The sequence below is a fragment of the Hipposideros armiger genome, unplaced genomic scaffold (genome assembly GCF_001890085.2).
Source record: "Hipposideros armiger isolate ML-2016 unplaced genomic scaffold, ASM189008v1 scaffold_1396, whole genome shotgun sequence".
Taxonomy (NCBI): domain Eukaryota; kingdom Metazoa; phylum Chordata; class Mammalia; order Chiroptera; family Hipposideridae; genus Hipposideros; species Hipposideros armiger.
Window position 1 is genome coordinate 178,258 of NW_017732746.1, and position 17,187 is coordinate 195,444.

The window sequence follows — 17,187 nt, forward strand, 5'->3', positions numbered from 1 at the left end:
TAAGTGTGACTATAAAGGGACAGGATGAGGGAGCATTTTAGGATAATGGATCTAATTGTTCTGGACCCTGATCGTGGTGGTGGTAACCCAAGTTTCAACATATGTTAAAACTTATAGAACTGTCCAACAAAACGAAAAAATAAGCCTTGAAAAGGCTCTAAAGCTAATAATTATATGGCTGTACCATAATATGTTAAACTATTCTCCATTAATCAATGTCATTTGTTTTCAATCTTTAACTATTGCATATTATGTTTCAATAAAGAACCTTCTAAATGTACCCTAACATGGAGTTTTAAGTCTGAACAGAAACAGGAAATGGGAGGAATGGGCCCCTAATAGACCCAGGGTGCTCTCTCCTGGGCTTTCAGACCTAGTAACGATAGTTCCAAGGCAGTTCTCAAAGTTTATAAGATGAGGTTGGGCATAAGGGGTGTCATGGGGAGACAGATGAAGGGAACATGTGACATGGGACACCACTTACCTTGACAAGTATTCTCCTTGTCACTTTTGAATTTAGTACCTCCTGAAAGGAGCTCATACCCAGAGGTGCACTCACAGTAATGACTTCCCTCCACATTGTGACAATCTGCAAAGCTCCCGCAAGACACGTATAAAGGTGGGCCACACTCGTTGATATCTGGAACACAATTGGGAACTGCTAGGAATGGCCAAAATTCTGGTTAGGATTGGTGACAACCAGAATTAAATGATTTTACCCCTTGCATTTTCTTTCTAAACAAAATGCTGTGTTCATAGGAGGAAAATGGAAAAGCAGAAAATTCAAGGAACACATAAATATTCAACCACTGAGAATGAAGTAATTTAAAAAAAAGATTTAATTGGGGAATTCGGGAAGAGAAAAGTGTTGAGGGATTGGGGAAGGGGAACATTGTGTTTTTCCAGGACCCATCAGCTCCAAGTCAAGTTGTCCTTCAATCTTAGTTGTGGAAGGCGCAAGCTCAGCTCCAAGTCCCGTCACCACATTCAATCTAGTTGCGGAGGTGCGCAGCCCACCATCCCATGCAAGAGCCAAACCAGCAACCTTTTTGTTAGGAGCACCTGCTCTCACCAGCTGAGCCATTTAGCTGCCCATTGGCAGCTCAGCTGGGGCACAGCTCACTGGCCCATGTGGGAATTGAACTGGCAACCCTGTTGCTCAGAGCTCACGCTTTTAAGCAACTGCGCCACCCAGCTGGCCCCAAAATGAAGACATTTTTTAAAAGGGGAGAATAGTATAATAAATCTACGTGTACCTATCACTCAGCTTCACCAATTATGAAGACAGCATCATTACTTTTTCATCTATTCCCCACCTCCTGTGGGGATCAGACCACAGCTTTGGTTTATGAAAATTCTTCCAGGATTTTAAAATACTTTGTGACTACTTTTTCATATCAAAATAATTTTCATGCCTATGGGATACTCCATAGTAAGAATATTTCATATTTCATCCAACTAATGACCAACTGGACATGAATCAGAATGCTGTAGTTTGAGATTGTGGGTCTAAGTTCTTCTGCTTCTTAGTTGTGTGACTTTGGATAAGTCACCTTTTAGGGCCCAAGTTTCCTCATTTATAATATGGCGCCGGCATTGACTTTCTCAAGGGGATGCTCTGAGACTCTTAGGGGACAGTGTTTGAGAGCTTTCTGAACTTCAAATTAACCCAATTTGAATTCCAGCTGTGTGACTAGCTTTATGAGCCTGAACATGTTACCTCCCAAGGTCTCAGTTTCCTTATCTATAAATTGGGGATAATAACAGTATCCACTCATTTGGTTATTATGTGGTTTAAATTAATTTTAATTTCAGACATTGTGCTTTACAAATGGCAAATAGCCATCCTGGCACAAGATTACATATGGTTATTTTCAGATGGAGGAACTAAAATTCTGGCTTAAAGGGAGTTCCCCACAAACTAGTACTAGAGTTGGTAGAACATTCCAGATCTCTGATCACTGCATGGTCCTCTCCATAGCCTCCTTTTTGTCATGCTTCTCTGTTTTTGACCGATTATAAACAACAACAAAATGTATTGGCTTCTTATCAAGTGCAAGGCAGTGTTCCTAAGTATTTTACATATATTAATTTATCTTTATATTTTTCTTATTAAGGTGAAATTCACACAGCAAAATCAATTTTAAACAAAACTATTCAGTTCTTTTTAGCACATTCACAATGTTATGTAACCACCACTTCTATTTAGTTCCAAAAAATTTTTATGTTAAGTAGTCGTTCCCCATTTCCCTCTCCCCTACTATTTGATTTCTTTCTCTATATGGATATATATATTTCTCTCTCTCTCTCTCTCTCTCTCTCTCTATATATATATATATATATAAATTTAAAGCACACAAGAACTTGATGAGTTGATATTATTATTATTTCTGATTTCAGATAAGGAAATTGAGATACAAGGAGGTGAAATGATTTGCTTGGACTCACACAGCTAGTCAGTAATACAGCTGGAATTCAGATAGTTGAGCTCTAAATTCTAAGCTCCTTGGCCATGATAACTGACTACCCTGTTTCTTGGCAACAAACCTTAGTGTTGCTTCAAGGGCTGAGAACTCTAGATGCCTCCAAATTTCCAATGACCCCTCTACCATCCCTCAGCCTCTTACCTGTACAGACCTCCAAGGGGTTGCTAAAGATGGCCTGTCCAGACAGGGAAGTGAATCCAGGATCACAGCGGCAGAAAGTGGCATCAGTACAATGGGCATTCCGTGGGCACCGACCACAGGGAGCTGTGGGAAATGGACAGTTGGGTTTGAGCTCCCTTATAAGATGCCAGCTGCCAGTTGGGAACAAGGGCATGGGGGGAGGAGAGGGAAGAGACACCTGTCTTCATACAAGTAAGAGCCCTTGTTAATAGACTCTACATTTGGGAAAGATGCAGCGTCAATTTCTCAAAGCCTAAGAAGACCATTCCCAAGAACAAGTCCTTGATAGTGTGAAGTTCCTTTCTTCAGCTTCAGGTGATGGGTGGAATTTCTTTGAACTTACTCACCTCCAGGCTTCCTGGCAATAGCTCCCAATGATATTAGCAGGACCCAGAGCCCTAAAACAGAGAGGGAGGAGGTGAATAAGGCCGAGGAATGAGATCCAAAGCACCCACAGGAATAGCTTCTGCCACCTGGTTAAGTGGCCTTTCCCCTTCTACCACCTGGGTAAGTGGCTCCATGGCTTCTAGCAGCATCCCGGTGTTTCCCTTTAGGGAGTCTCCTAGACTATCCCACAGGACCCTTTTATCTTCCAGAAGCCTCCTGAAGTATTGATAACAATAGCCTTCTAGTGCGGGGATCAAAATCCACACAGATAAAAATAACAGGCACACATATTAAATCATCTATTCCCATCCATTTTACTGGGTACATCTTATGAAGAAACTCCTTGGACCTGGCTGTCTTTATTCACATACTAATATTAGTTCTTTACAGTTCAGGATCTTTCTTCTTTTGAAGTGGCTTAAATCAATTTTCACTTCCAGGCTGGCCTGATATTACACCACTGATCTTAGAGTCATACACAACTAAATTTGAATTCGAGTTCTGCCACCATCAGCTCTGTCACTTTGCACAATCTGATCTTTATTTTTTTAAAAATTTTTACTGTTTAGTAGAAAATTCCAAACATACTAAAAAGTAGAAAAGCAGTCAACTGAACCCCTGCATATCAATTATCCTGCTATAATAATCATAAATGTATGGCCACTTTGATTTCATCTATACCTCTACTCATTCCCCTGCCCCCACTGAATTATTTGAAGACAAATTACAGGTATTATATTATTTCTCAGGATATATTCTAAGAACAAAAATATTTATGGGTAATAATAACAAAATGTATAGGTAACATCCTGAGAAATGCCAAGATGAGTCCCCAATTTCCCCTGGCTTCAAGTTCAAAACACTTTCTTCTTCAAAAGACTAGTAGAACTAAACAAATGCCCTTTTTTGTTATTGTCCTCCTGAGGAATACTACAAGAGTAAGCTTTGAATCAAGCAGAGGACACAGACATTTCTCCAAATAGACAGAGAATACTAAAATGGTTTTAACCCTCTGTCGGGTGCAATTGATCTCACAGATTCACTGCATGCAAATTTTCAAATATCTAACAGTTAACTTAGGTATCATGACTCATCACTTCCGTATCTTCTTCCTCTACCATAACCTATTGCCAGTCATCATTGTGACTTTGTACAGTAAAGATGTATTTCATAGCAGCATCTTTGTGTGCAGTGAACCTATGAGATCAGTTGTGCCTGATAGAGGGTTAATTAAAGATCCTATCAATTGGGCCGGCCGAGTGGCGTGATGGTTAAGAACTGGCTTGGGACGCCAGAGGGCCCCGGTTTGGATTCCACATATGAGGGCCAGTGACACTGCCCTCCACAGCTAAGGTGCTGAACAACAGCTCAACCTAGAGCTGGGCTGCTGTGAGTGGCCAGCGACGGCGTAGGCTGCAGCCCCTGCAGTGGGTTGCCATGGGCTACTGTATATAGCCAGCAGCCAGCATGAGCGGCCAGCAGCTACAGTGAGCAGCCATCCAGAAGCTGGCAACTGATCTGCCTCGACCGGGAAGAGCTCAATGATGGTGCCAACCTGGGCCAGTGAAGCAACGTCCTCCACAACTAGACTGAAGAACAAAACAACAGCAACTAGTCTGTTCCCCTTCCCCCAATTCTCCAGCCCTGTTCCCACCCCCCCAATTCCCCAATAAAAATCTTAAAAAAAAGATCCTATCAATTATACCTACCTGAATAAAATGCAAAATATCTGCTCCTCATTGTACAGAAACATGAAGATTGAGCAGTAGAGGAATTTTATCTTTAGCTGCGAGCCAATAATACTTCCTCTTGAAGCAAATATCTTGTGCCCTAGAAGAACTGACTTCAAAAAGAGCTGGCCGGTTGCTTTCTTCCTCTTCTCTCACCCAATTTAAACTTATCAGATCTTTCTGTTCTGCATTTTATATCCTTTGCTAGCATTACTACTGTTTGGACAGCCCACTTCTTTGGTGTTGTTTCTTAATTTCTGACGATGAAAGACTGATGCTGACTCTATTTAGAGCGTCTTTCTAAAATAGTAAATATGCTGGTTCCTAGCCAATGATACAGTCCAGTACTGTTTGTGTAACAGTAAGACTACCACCTAGCTAATATTCAGAGTACCTTCTATATCCTGGTTCTTGAGTCATACATGTTACTCTTTTTGATTCTTGCTTTTCTCTATTGCTTTCACTCCAGTGATTCCAATCAAATAAGAGTGTGTTGAGATAAGAGGGTGAGAGAATTTACAGTTACTAATTTTATCATATCAGGCACATCCCTTAAGATTTTTGTAAAATGGAAATAGTTATTCTCACCAAGGTATTCGGAGAATTCAATGAGATAAAACAGGTAAAGCACCTGACACATTACATGGTGTACTAGAAAAACCTAAAAGATAATATCCTTCCTACTTTCCTTTGTGAAAAGCAATTAATCATGCATGTTTAGTTATCTTTATTATTCCATCAACATTATATTACCTTACGAGGTCAGACAATTAAGTTTACGAACTCATCCTAGAAAAAGTGCTACATACCTCATTGCTAAATATCACTACAGTCACCTTTGAAGTACTCCTGTTGGGAAGCTATGCACCAATGCAAGCACCTAGTCCACCCTTCCTTCAAAGCAATTTTGGAACTCTTTTTCTGGAATGGCTATCAGAGCTGTTGTCATATTACCCTTGATGTCCTGAATGTCATCAAAACGTCTTCTTTTCAATATTTTCTTTATCTTTGGGTAAAGAAAGTCATTGAAGGCCAGATCAGGTGAGTAGGGAGAGCATTCCAATACCATTATATTACTGACTAAAAACTCCCTCACAGACAGTGCTGTGTGAGCTGGTGCATTGTCCTGGTGCAAGAGCCATGAATTGTTGGTGAAAAATTCAGGTTGTCTAACTGTTTCACGCAGCATTTTCAGCACTTTCAAATAGTAAACTTGGTTAACTGTTTATCCAGTTGATACAAATTCATAATGACTAATCATTCTGTGCCACGTCCAGCGTGGCTAGTAGAACGGGTTGGAGTGGGGGCGATGGAGGATTAAGAAAGACAGACAAAGAAATACTTGAAAGCGGGGGCTAGGTGGACAGCTGTCCCCTGATGGGAGAACAGTGACCCAGCCTAGTAGCCATGCTTTACTTATATAGTCTTGCTTATGTGGGGGCAGGAAAGGGGAGGAGATAGCCTTGGGCAGGGAACTTCCACGTGTCAGCTGCAGATTGTTAGCAACCAATGCATCGGACTCAAGATGTTTACTACCTAATGTAGCGAAACCACCTGCGGGTGCTGGAAACCTCCTCTGTATGCTGAGGTGCTGCGCCAGCCTTGCTAAGGACACAGCCAGAGAGTCTGCCTTGCACCAGCTTCTCCTTTACAGATCCGGATGGGCCTCTCAGTCCCCAGCACTTCTGATATAAAAGAAAAAGTTTAGCAACATAAAATTATATATTAATTTTTGCTTTTAATTTTCTTAAGTTCCTAAAATTGTTTGATTATCTCCATACCATAATCTCAAGATAAACAAGGCTAGTATTGATATCTCACTTAAATGACTTAAAAGTTTTATATCTTATTTTTATTTTAAATTGACAAGTTATACAACTTCACATTTGGCTGTTAAAAATGTTTCTTGTAACTACAGGCCAATATCTCTGATGAACATAAATGGAAAAATTCTGAATAAAATACTAGCCAAATTCAGCACTACATTAAAAGGATCAATCACCAGGATCAAATGGGATTTATCTCTGGGGTGCAGGAATGGTTTGGCATACACAACTTAATCAATAGGATACATCTGATTAATGAAAATGAAAGAAAAAATCATGCAATCATCTCAATGGATGCAGAAAAAAACCATCTGCAGATATTTAACATCCATTCGTGAAAAAAAACAACTCTTAAAAATTTGGCATAGAAGGAAAATATCTCAACACAATAAAATCCACATATGACAAGCCCACAGCCAACGTCATACTCAATGGTAAAAGGTTGAGAGCTTTTTCTTTAAGATTAGGAACAAGACTACAATGAGGTGGTCAGGCCTCTACATCAACTATGAAGTGGACTCCCCAAAAGGACATGGGTCCATCTGGCCCCCTAAGAAATGCTTACAACATTATTGATTGTATTCCTCGGACTGTCTTTTTCTATCCCTGTGGCCATATTACAATTACCCAATTGTATTGTCTCATCCCTTCCCCTTCTCCTTCATCCCCATCCCCTCCCAACTAGCAACCCTAGCAATAAAAAAAAAATGTATGCATTTTACATAGATGTTTAAATTACAACTTTCCCTGCAAATTGCAATCTCCCAAAGGATACTCTCTGGCTTAGCTTGAATATTCAGGAGACATCTATAAGATCTACATAATCAATTAATAGATAATAATGATGCTTGTAAATCAACATTTGCTAAACCTTCTTTAATTGTTAATAAAGCTTGAGAGTTTAAAAAAAAAGATTAGGAACAAGACAAGGGTGCTTACTCTTACCACTTTTATTTAACGCAGTCTTGGAGGTCCTAGCCACAGAAATTAGTTAAGGGAAAGAAATAAAATCTACCCCCAAAATTTGAAAACATTTATCTGTAAAGATATATGTATCCCTATGTTCATTTCAGTATAATTCATGGTGGCCAAGACATGGAAACAATCAAAGTTATGTGTACATATATATTATACAATGAAATATTACTTGGCCATAAGAAAAGATGAAATACTGCTATTTGTGACAACATGGATGGGTCCTGAGATTGTCATGCTAAGTGAAATGAGTCAGACAGAAAAAGTCAAGAATCATATGACTTCACTCATATGTGGGATATAAAACTGAGAGCAACAAATGAACAAGACAAACAAACAAACAAATTATAGACACAGACAACAGCTTAGTGGTTACCAGAGAGTAAGGAGGGAGGGTAGGTAGTAGAAGAGGGAAAAAGGGGTCAAATATGTGGTGATGGAAGAAGAACTGACTCTGGGTGGTGAGCACACAATGCAATATAAAGATGATGTATTATATTGGGTTGTTGGAAAAGTCATGATGCATTTTTGCAACAAAAAACAGAAAAAAATACATCATGACTTCTCCGACAATCCAATAGAAATGTACACTTGAAACCCATATAATTTACTAACAAATTTAATAAATTTAATAAAAACACCTCAAAAATAAATAAAAATAAAACATTTTGAACTATACAGTTCTTTGGCATTAAGTACTTTCTCACTGTTGTGCAACCATCACCTCTTTCTATCCCCAGAACTTCTTTGTCATCCCAAACTAAAACTTTGTACTCATTAAACACTAACTCTCCATTTCCCCTTCACCCAGTCCCTGAAAACCACCATTATACCTTCTGTCTCTAAGAATCTGAGTATTCTAGGTACCTCATATAGATGTTAATTGTATAATATATCTCCTTTTGTATCTAGCTTATTTCACTTAGCATTAATGTTTTCAAGGTACATTCATGTTATAGCATGTGTCGGAATTACATTCCTTTTAAAGGCATTCCTTTTAAAGTGGAATGATATTCCACTGTATAAACTCACTGCATTTTGTTTATCCATTCATTTGTTGATGGACGTTTGGGTTGTTTCCACATTTTGACTATTATAAATGCTGTTATGAAAATTGGTGTACAGATATCTGTTCTACTCACTGCTTTCAATTCTTTGGGTCATATAGCTAGTAGTGAAACTACTGGATCATATGATAATTCTAGTTTAAAATTTTGAGGAATTATCACACTGTTTTCTACAGTGATGGTGCCATTTTCCATTTTCATCAACAAAACTCCAGGGTTCTAATTTTATCACAACCTTGCCAACACTTATCTTCTGTTTTAGTTTTTATTTATTTTTTTAAATAATTTTTTAATTTTATAATTACAGTTGACATACAGTATAGTATTAGTTTCAGGTGTACAACATAATGAGTGGACATTTATATAACTTATAAAGTGTTCACCCCAATAAGTCTAGTACACATTGGACACCATACATAGTTACTAAAATATTTTTATTCCAGGCAATTTGCACATCTTAATCCCATCCCCTTTTTCACCATCCTCTTAATCCCCTTCCAATCTAGCAGTCATCAAGTGTTCTCTGTATCTATGAGTTTGTTTCTGTTTTGTTTGTTTGTTTATTTTGTTTTTTAGATTCCATATATAAGTGAAATCATATGGTATATGTCTTTCTCCATCTGACTTATTTCACTTAGCCTAATACAATCTAGGTCCATTGATGTTGTTGCAAATCGCAAGATTTCATTCTTTTTATGGTTGAGTAGTATTTGTATTTCATTGTATATCTGTATCATTTCTTTACCCATTTAGCTGTAGATGAATGCTGAGATTGTTTCCATATCTGGGCCATTGTAAATAATGCTGCAATTAACATATAGATGCATATGTCTTTTTGAATTAGTTTTTGGGTTTCCCTGGATAAATACACAGAAGCAGAATTGCTGGGTTTTTCTTTGTCTCTTGTTATAGCCTTTATTTTAAAGTCTATTTTGTCTAATATAATTATTGCTACCCCAACTTTTTATTTGTTTGTTTCTATTTGCATGAAATATCTTTTTCCTTCTCCTTACTTTCAGTCTTTGTGTGCCTTTTAATCTGAATGGGTCTCTTGTAGACAGCATATGTAAGGGTCTTGTTTTCTTACCCATTCAGCCACCCTATGGACTATTTAATCCATTTACATTTAAAGTAATTATTGATAGATATGTAGTTCTTGCCATTTTATTCTTTATATATTTATCTTTTCTCCTTCTCATTCTTCTTCTTCTTCTTCTTCTTCTTCTTCTTCTTCTTCTTCTTCTTCTTCTTCTTCTTCTTCTTCTTCTTCTTCTCCTCCTCCTCCTCCTTTTTCTTCCTCTTCTTCAAGAAGTCCCTCTAACATTTTTTGTAATACTGGTTTGGTGGTCATGAACTTCTATAGCTTTTTCTTGACTGGGAAGCCCTTTATTTCTCCTTCTATTTAAAATAATAGTTTTGCTACATAGAGTAATCTTGGTTGTAGGTCCTTGCTTTTCATCACTTTGAATATTTCCTGCCAAACCCTTGTGGCCTGCAAAGTTTCTGTTGGAAAATCAGCTGACAGTCTTATGGAAGCTCCCTTGTAGGTAACTAACTGCTTTTCTCTTGTTGCTTTTCAGATTCTCTCTTTGTCTTTGACCTCCAGCATTTTAATTATGATGTGTATTGGTGTGGGCTTTTGGGGTTCATCTCGTTTGGGACTTTCTGTGCTTCCTGGATTTGTATGTCTATTTCCTTCTTCAGGTTAGAGAAGTTTTCCATCATTATTTCTTCCAATAGGTTTTCAATTTCTTGCTCTTTTTCTTCTCCTTCTGGTACTTCTATGGTGCAAATGTTTGTATGCTTGATGTTATCCCAGAGGTCCCTTAAACTATCCTCATTTTTTTGCTGTTCTCTTTGGGTATTTTCTGCTACCTTATCTTCCAAATCAGTGATTCGATCCTCTATTTCATCTAATCTACTGTTGACTCCCTCTTATGTGTTCTTCATTACACTTATTGTTATTTTTTGTTCCTGACTGGTGCTTTTTTATGTTTTCTATCTCCATTTTTGTTTCCTATTTCTTAGTTAAAGCTCTCACTGAGTTCATCTACTCTTTCCTTAAGTTCACTGAGCATCCTTATGTCCAAGTTTTGAACCCTGCATCTGGTAGATTGCTTGACTCAATTTTGTTTAGTTTTTTTTTCTGGAGCTTTGTTCTGTTTTGCATGTGGAGATATCCAAATTTTTCATTGTAGTTTCTTGAGAAGGCTGTCCTTTTGCTGTTGAGTTGTCTTGGAACTCGTAAAAAATCTTTCAATCATACATGTGAGGGATTATTTTTTCAGCTCCTTTCTATTCCATTAATTTGTATACCTATTTTTTTGTTGAAAACTGATTATTTCAAAATTATAATGTGGTAATACTGAAAGTTATATTTTCCCCCTCCCCCAGGATTTTTTTCTTGTTGTCAGTTGTAATTGTTTGCTTAATGGCTTTTCTAAACTTTTTTTTTTTTAAGACTGTATTCTTTGTTGTGTGTGGTCTCTGAAGTGTTCCTTTAGCTAGTGGTCACCTGCTGGTTTGATAGATATTTTCTTAAATGACTGGATCCTTCTTTCCCCACCCAAAATGCAAACAAACAAACAACAGCAACAACAACAACAACAATGGGAAAGAAACTCCAGGTATTTGGAAATTGGCTCTTTGGTATATTTCTCTCATGTTTAACTACATGGTCACAGCTCTGCCTTTGGCTTCACTTTCTGTTTGTGCGGGCCTCAAGTCAGCAAGAGATGAAAGATTATGGTCTATTTAGATTTTTTTCTGAGAACCAGTCTTGTCTGGGGCATGTGTGTGGATTTGTATATACCCTGGTATATGTGGGAGACTTTCAAAGACCTTATTCCACAAAATCTCATTCCAGCTTTTCCTGCTAGACTTTCATTGTGTCAACTGTTTGCTTCAATTGTTATCTCCTTCCCTCAACTGCAGCACCTTATTCATTAGCCTTCAAAGTTTTCAGGAATATCCTCATTATAGCTACTTCTCCCTGAGAGTGTTCCAAGGTACACACAACACAGGTAAACCTGTTACATCACCTCTTCAAACAACTGCCAGAGAGATTAAACCACAAGCACATTTCCTTGGGAAAATGATTTCATTTTTCTGTCTCTAAAATTAGGAAGCCACACTGGGAATGTGGGCAGCCATCTTCATGAACCCCACAGGACCAGGATGGATGATGGAAGAAGGGCAACAAATTGCTTCAAGGCTCTCCTTTCATGTTTAATTCACCTTTTTCCTGGTTAATCATTTTCTTGGTTTCTGTAAACCTTTTAATATCTTCCAGAGTTCCAATAAAGTTGATTCTGAATATGTTTTTAGACAGCTTTCTTGTGGTGTTTCTGGTAAGCAACTGGCCCCATGATTCTCTCTAATAAAAAACCCCCAGAAATAACATTTTATTATTTTTTGCCCCTCACAAGTACCCAGTCATTCCCCATCTTTTCATCTACACTTACCCTGTGCTCTTTTAGTACTCCTCATTTCCACTAGGCTTTCACAGTAGCAAGAGTCTGTGTCTACCATTGTCCCTGGGTGACCTTTCCATGAGGTAGCTTGATTCTAGACATTCCCTGTCATGAAACCTGCACTGGCTCTCTACTATCTTTATTAATAAGTATCAATTCTATAGCCAAAATACAAGCATCTCTGTTATCTAAATGTTGTCTACCTGCCCAGGATCATGTTTCAGTTTTCATCCTTTACCCCTGGTGGTCAGATAATATGAATTATTTGAAATATCTTGAGTACAGCCTACAGTTTAATTAACTCCCACATTTACTCCCTTGATACCTCTTCCTGAAGAATTCTTACCTCCTTCTCCACCATCAAGGCTTCGTACAATTATAAGCTTGTAGACACAGCCTTCAATTATCTCCACTGGAAGAACTGACCACATTTGGATCCTCTTCACCAGATTTAAGTGCCACCTCATATCATTGCATTCATGTTTTATGTCTTTTTCCCTGTTTAGACTGTGAGCTCCTTAAAAGAAGGAACAATTTCTTATACTTTTCTTCATCACAAGGACATCGTTTAGTGTCTACCATATAGTAATTGTTGCATAAACATTTGCAAAATGCCTGAAAAAGCAAGTGGTTAAGCTCTATTAAACATATATTGCCTACAATGAAGGAGAGAGGAGAAGAGGGGGGAAAAGAAAAGTGCTGTTGTGAGCAGGAGCTTCCATGATTTGGAGACTATACTAGAGAATGCAGATTGGAGAAAGACAATATTTGGATATCCAGACTCTCTCTTCTAAATCAAGGACTGGACAATTATTATGGGGTACTATCACGTCCAGCGTGGCAAGGGCAAATAGGTTTCTCTTAAGGGGCGACGCAGATTGAATAAGAGCAAGAGACAAAAGTAAGATTAAGAGCAAGACCAAGGGACTCAGCCAGAGAAGACTGAGTGAGCCCCGAATCGGGTCAGCGCATGGCTTTTATTGAGTAGTTTGTAAAGAAGTGAAACTGCTGTCAATCAATTTGCAACCATGTGACTTATGTGTGCCTTAAGACCTTTTCCATTAACATTCCCTTTGTGTTCCAGCATATCCTATGCCTTCACACTTCCGCCACATAGCCCCAAGACACTTTGTTACTGTGTCTTCCCAGGGGAGATAACTATTATCATTCCAATAGGTCCCAGTCACCTGAGACAGTCCCCGAGAGAGCTTTGCAGATATCATTCCATCCGGCCTCAGTTTTCCGAGACACTCTCTCGACTAATGTGTCAGAGGCTAATGCAGGGGGGTGGTAACGGAATCGGCTATAATGCAACAGGGTACTAACATAATAATGGGGTACTATTAGAAAGATGATCTCCTTTTAGGATAAAGAAATTTAATGGAATAGAGAATAGAGAGATGATTCTTTTTTCAGTTTAGGTGTCCAGAAAAACATAGTGATCAGACGTTTACTTAACTCACAAAGTGATAACCCCAACAAGTCATGAAATGCCAAAGCTGTTTTCCAACACCAAAACTGGGACAAATTTGCATTCTGTTTTCTCTCTCTTTGCTCTAGAGAACTAAGTCTGTTAAGGAGAAGAGAGACAAAAGAATGCTTTATTAGTGAGACTCATGGGACTTCAATCCCTAAAGCCACAGAAACTGTAAGTGCTTCTCCTATACCCACCAAAGTCTACTCTCCTAATAGCAGGTAATAAGAAAGCAAAGCTGTGTCTTCCAGAGCCTTCATGAGTGGGGCTATCTCCCTTCTCTTTTGGGGAGAATAACGTCAAATTTAATAAATCATACATGGAAGAAACTGGACCAGTGATCTCAGACTGTTCCCTCATAACATCTGAATGATCCATTGCATCTTCATAAGGGTGGGAGAATGTGGTACAGAGTAAAGGACTCCTTTTATTGGTAGTTACTTTGGGCTCATCAACAGGGATAATAAGTTAAGGAGAGTTTAATGCCAACTTCTGCTAATTTAAAGACCCAGATTCTGGAGGGAAATTCTAGACACCAAAATATCTTCTTTCTCTCATCTGTTTCCTTTGGTTTTGGCACTTAATCAAAGATTTTGTTCTCCATCCCTTAATTGTACTTTTCTTTGTTTTTCTGTTTGTCTTTACTTCCCTATTGTTGGGAGTATCTGTTATTTTCATTCAACTATTTGTGCTTTCAGTCATTCAACAAGCCTTTTTCAGCAATTAATGTATTGTAGACACTAAATTTCATTTTGGGGATAAATAAATGAGTGGGAGATTATTTATTCTCTGAAGGTACTCACTGTGTAAACACAACAGGAACTATAAAAAAATTAAATGCAATATCCTGAGGTGAAGTTGAAATCTAGTGAAGAGGATTCAGAAAAGTTGTCTCTTCAATGGGAGGTTAGACAAGCTTATAATTGCACTGAGACTAGAGGTAGGGATTGAAGTACTTGCAGACAGACAAGGGGTATGAGCACTCTAGGATGACACAGCAGAGGAGGAAATGTACTTTAAGGTAGGTATGTTTATGAAATTGCAAATATTTTTAAATATCTGAGCAACTATTCAATGCAAGGAGCGGAAGGTGAAACATGAGCTTAGCCAGGTAGGCAACAGTCAGATTAATAAAAATCCTTATATATTTATTACAAGATTGAAATTTAATTCTGAAATTAGTAGAGAGTAAGTGCAGGTTTATGTAAGGGGTTAACAATACATCTTAGGATGCAGCTTTAGCAACTATAGTATAGTGCTTCTACACAGTTTATTTTACCTTTAGTTTTGCAAACCTTATCCATTTCCAAAATGACATAGTTCAGCACCTTTCCCCCCTCCAACCCATTCATCAAGGTTGTTTCATAGATTTGTTTTATAGTTTGATGTAATGTACAGCATAGGAAATACAGTTAATAATATTGTGATAGTGTGGTACAGTGTCAGATGGTTGCTGGACTTATCATGTGATCACTTCTTTAGGTATATAAATTTTGAAAAACTATGGTGTACACCCAAAACTCACACAATATTGTATGTTAGCTATATTTCAGTAAAAGCCTCTTTAAAAGAGCTATTTGTAATTTTCTAAGCATACCTTACAGTATAATTAATCTCTCTCTGTCTTTCCCTGCTGCCTCTTATGCTTTATTCACTGGAAAAACTCAGTACAATTATAAGCTTGTCTTTAAAGCCTTCACTAGCATCCCCAGAAAGAGTTGACTACTTTTGGATCCACTTTACCAGGGTTGCACTTTCATCTCTGGATATTTCCTTTGTTTATTTCCATGTCTCTTCCACTGGTTTAAACTGTATGTCCCTTGAGAGAAGGTACAATGTCTTACACTGTTCTTCAACCCCAGGATAGAGTTTAGTGCCTTTTATGCAATAATTACTGAATCAATATTTGTTGAACAACTGAAAGGACATATTGTGGAATGTTAGATAGATATTTCCATCAATGAATGGGTAAGGAGAAGCAGTGAAACAAGAGGCAATGTTATGGAGGGAGGTCCTGAGATGGAGAGCCAACATCAGAGGAGACAGATTGAAGAAAAAAGATATTTTAGTGTACTTAGAGTCTCCCACCAGAATTAGGGATAGTAACTTTGCAGGGCTCTGTACCATTAAAATTTCCTTTACTTGTTATCCCTGTTGATAACCCCAAAGTACTACCAATAAAAAGAGTCCATTATGCTTTGCCACATCCCCTAAGACCTACGAAGATGCTGTGACTCACTTAGATATGATTAGGGAACAATCTGAGTTCACTGATTCAGTTTCTTCCTTGGATGATGGATGAAGTTGGAAGCTCTGCCTCCAGGAAGGGCAAGCAGATGAAACTACTCATGAGACCTTCAGAAGTCACTGTTGGGTTCTCTCATCACTGGAGATTAGTAAAGTAGATGACAGAGTGTAGCGGAAGCATTTACGGTTCTGTGGCTTTAGGGGCTGGATTCCCATGAGCCTCATGAATGGAGTACTCATTTGGCTTTCTAATCCCTGAGAGATTCAGTTCTCTGGGGGTGAGAGAGAGAAACAGAATGCATACTTGTGCTAATTTGACTCTTGGGACATGTCATTGCAGCTCCATGTTCATCTCTGATCCCATTGGACTCCTTCCTTCCAGGCAGGGCACGCCACAACGATTGCTCCTTCCATTGAAATACTCATTTGGCTCTCCTTCCAAGTGTGTTTCCCTCTCCATTGAGCTAAAAAACACAGTTAGACATCATTCACTGACATCCTAGATTTTTATGTAAACCATTCTGACCACATCAACCACACACAGGCTCACCACTATATTTTTATCATGGCTTCCAGCTTGATTAATCAACAATAAGTTCATAATAAAGGGAAAGCATCTTTGTCAAGAGGGCCTAGATAAAAAAAAAACTTATAGGATGGTCTCACGGTCATGGACTCTGGGAATAGCTACACATACTGGAACTAAAAGTGATGTGAGAGTCGACATTACCTTTTTTTTAAAGTTGCAGAAAAGGAGTTTATTAGAAGTAAAAATACATTTCAAAGAAGCAAAAGAAGGAGGATCCTGGGGGAAAACGGGGGCTGTGAGAAGGGCTCCCTGAGTTCTGCCCCTGGAAATGGCTGCAATTTGAACTGCTGAAACTCTTCAAACAAACCTCTACTCATCACACAGAGCAGCTAAGAGACTCCCACGCAGAGTACTTAAAGGTGGGCAGACCCTGCGAGTGGGGGAAGAGGGAGGCGAGATGCGTGGAGGCACAGCCCGCACCTGTGGCTGCTGAGACACGGGACCTCAGAGAGCACATTGGAGAGTGTTCCCGCTGCTCGCTCCCTGGGCCTCGCTGCTAGCCTAGAGAGCAGCAAAAGCCTGGCAGTTTGCTGTCTGAGACAGAAGCCTTGGGCTGGGCGAGTGGGGGAATAGTGAGAGGAGACCTGAAAGCAGAGACGTGGTCCGTACCAGCGGCTGCAGAGCTGGGGGAACCCAGGAGGCAGAGTGGAGAGCGTTTGCAGCGCCAGGGCGGGCTCGGCCCTGTGCCCACCCAGCCCTGCTGTGAGTGTGACAGGAGCCCCTTAGGCAGAAACCTCAAACCAGGCGAGACGC

The 17,187-nt window shown here is 39.0% G+C and overlaps 1 protein-coding gene across 2 annotated transcripts in view; it reads right to left on the bottom strand.

Moving 5' to 3' along the window:
- LOC109377424 (adhesion G protein-coupled receptor E2-like) overlaps positions 1-4,925 on the bottom strand; it is a 35,011-nt gene extending 30,086 nt beyond the window's left edge. For both annotated transcript variants that reach the window (XM_019633764.1, XM_019633765.1), the window contains exons 1-4: positions 4,763-4,925; positions 3,014-3,064; positions 2,628-2,750; positions 485-640 (exon numbers count right to left, since the gene is read on the bottom strand). In XM_019633764.1, the coding sequence (XP_019489309.1) occupies positions 485-640; positions 2,628-2,750; positions 3,014-3,064; positions 4,763-4,793 (361 nt within the window). In that variant the 5' untranslated portion in view covers positions 4,794-4,925. The remainder of the gene's footprint in view (positions 1-484; positions 641-2,627; positions 2,751-3,013; positions 3,065-4,762) is intronic.
- Between the last annotated feature and the right edge of the window lie 12,262 nt (positions 4,926-17,187).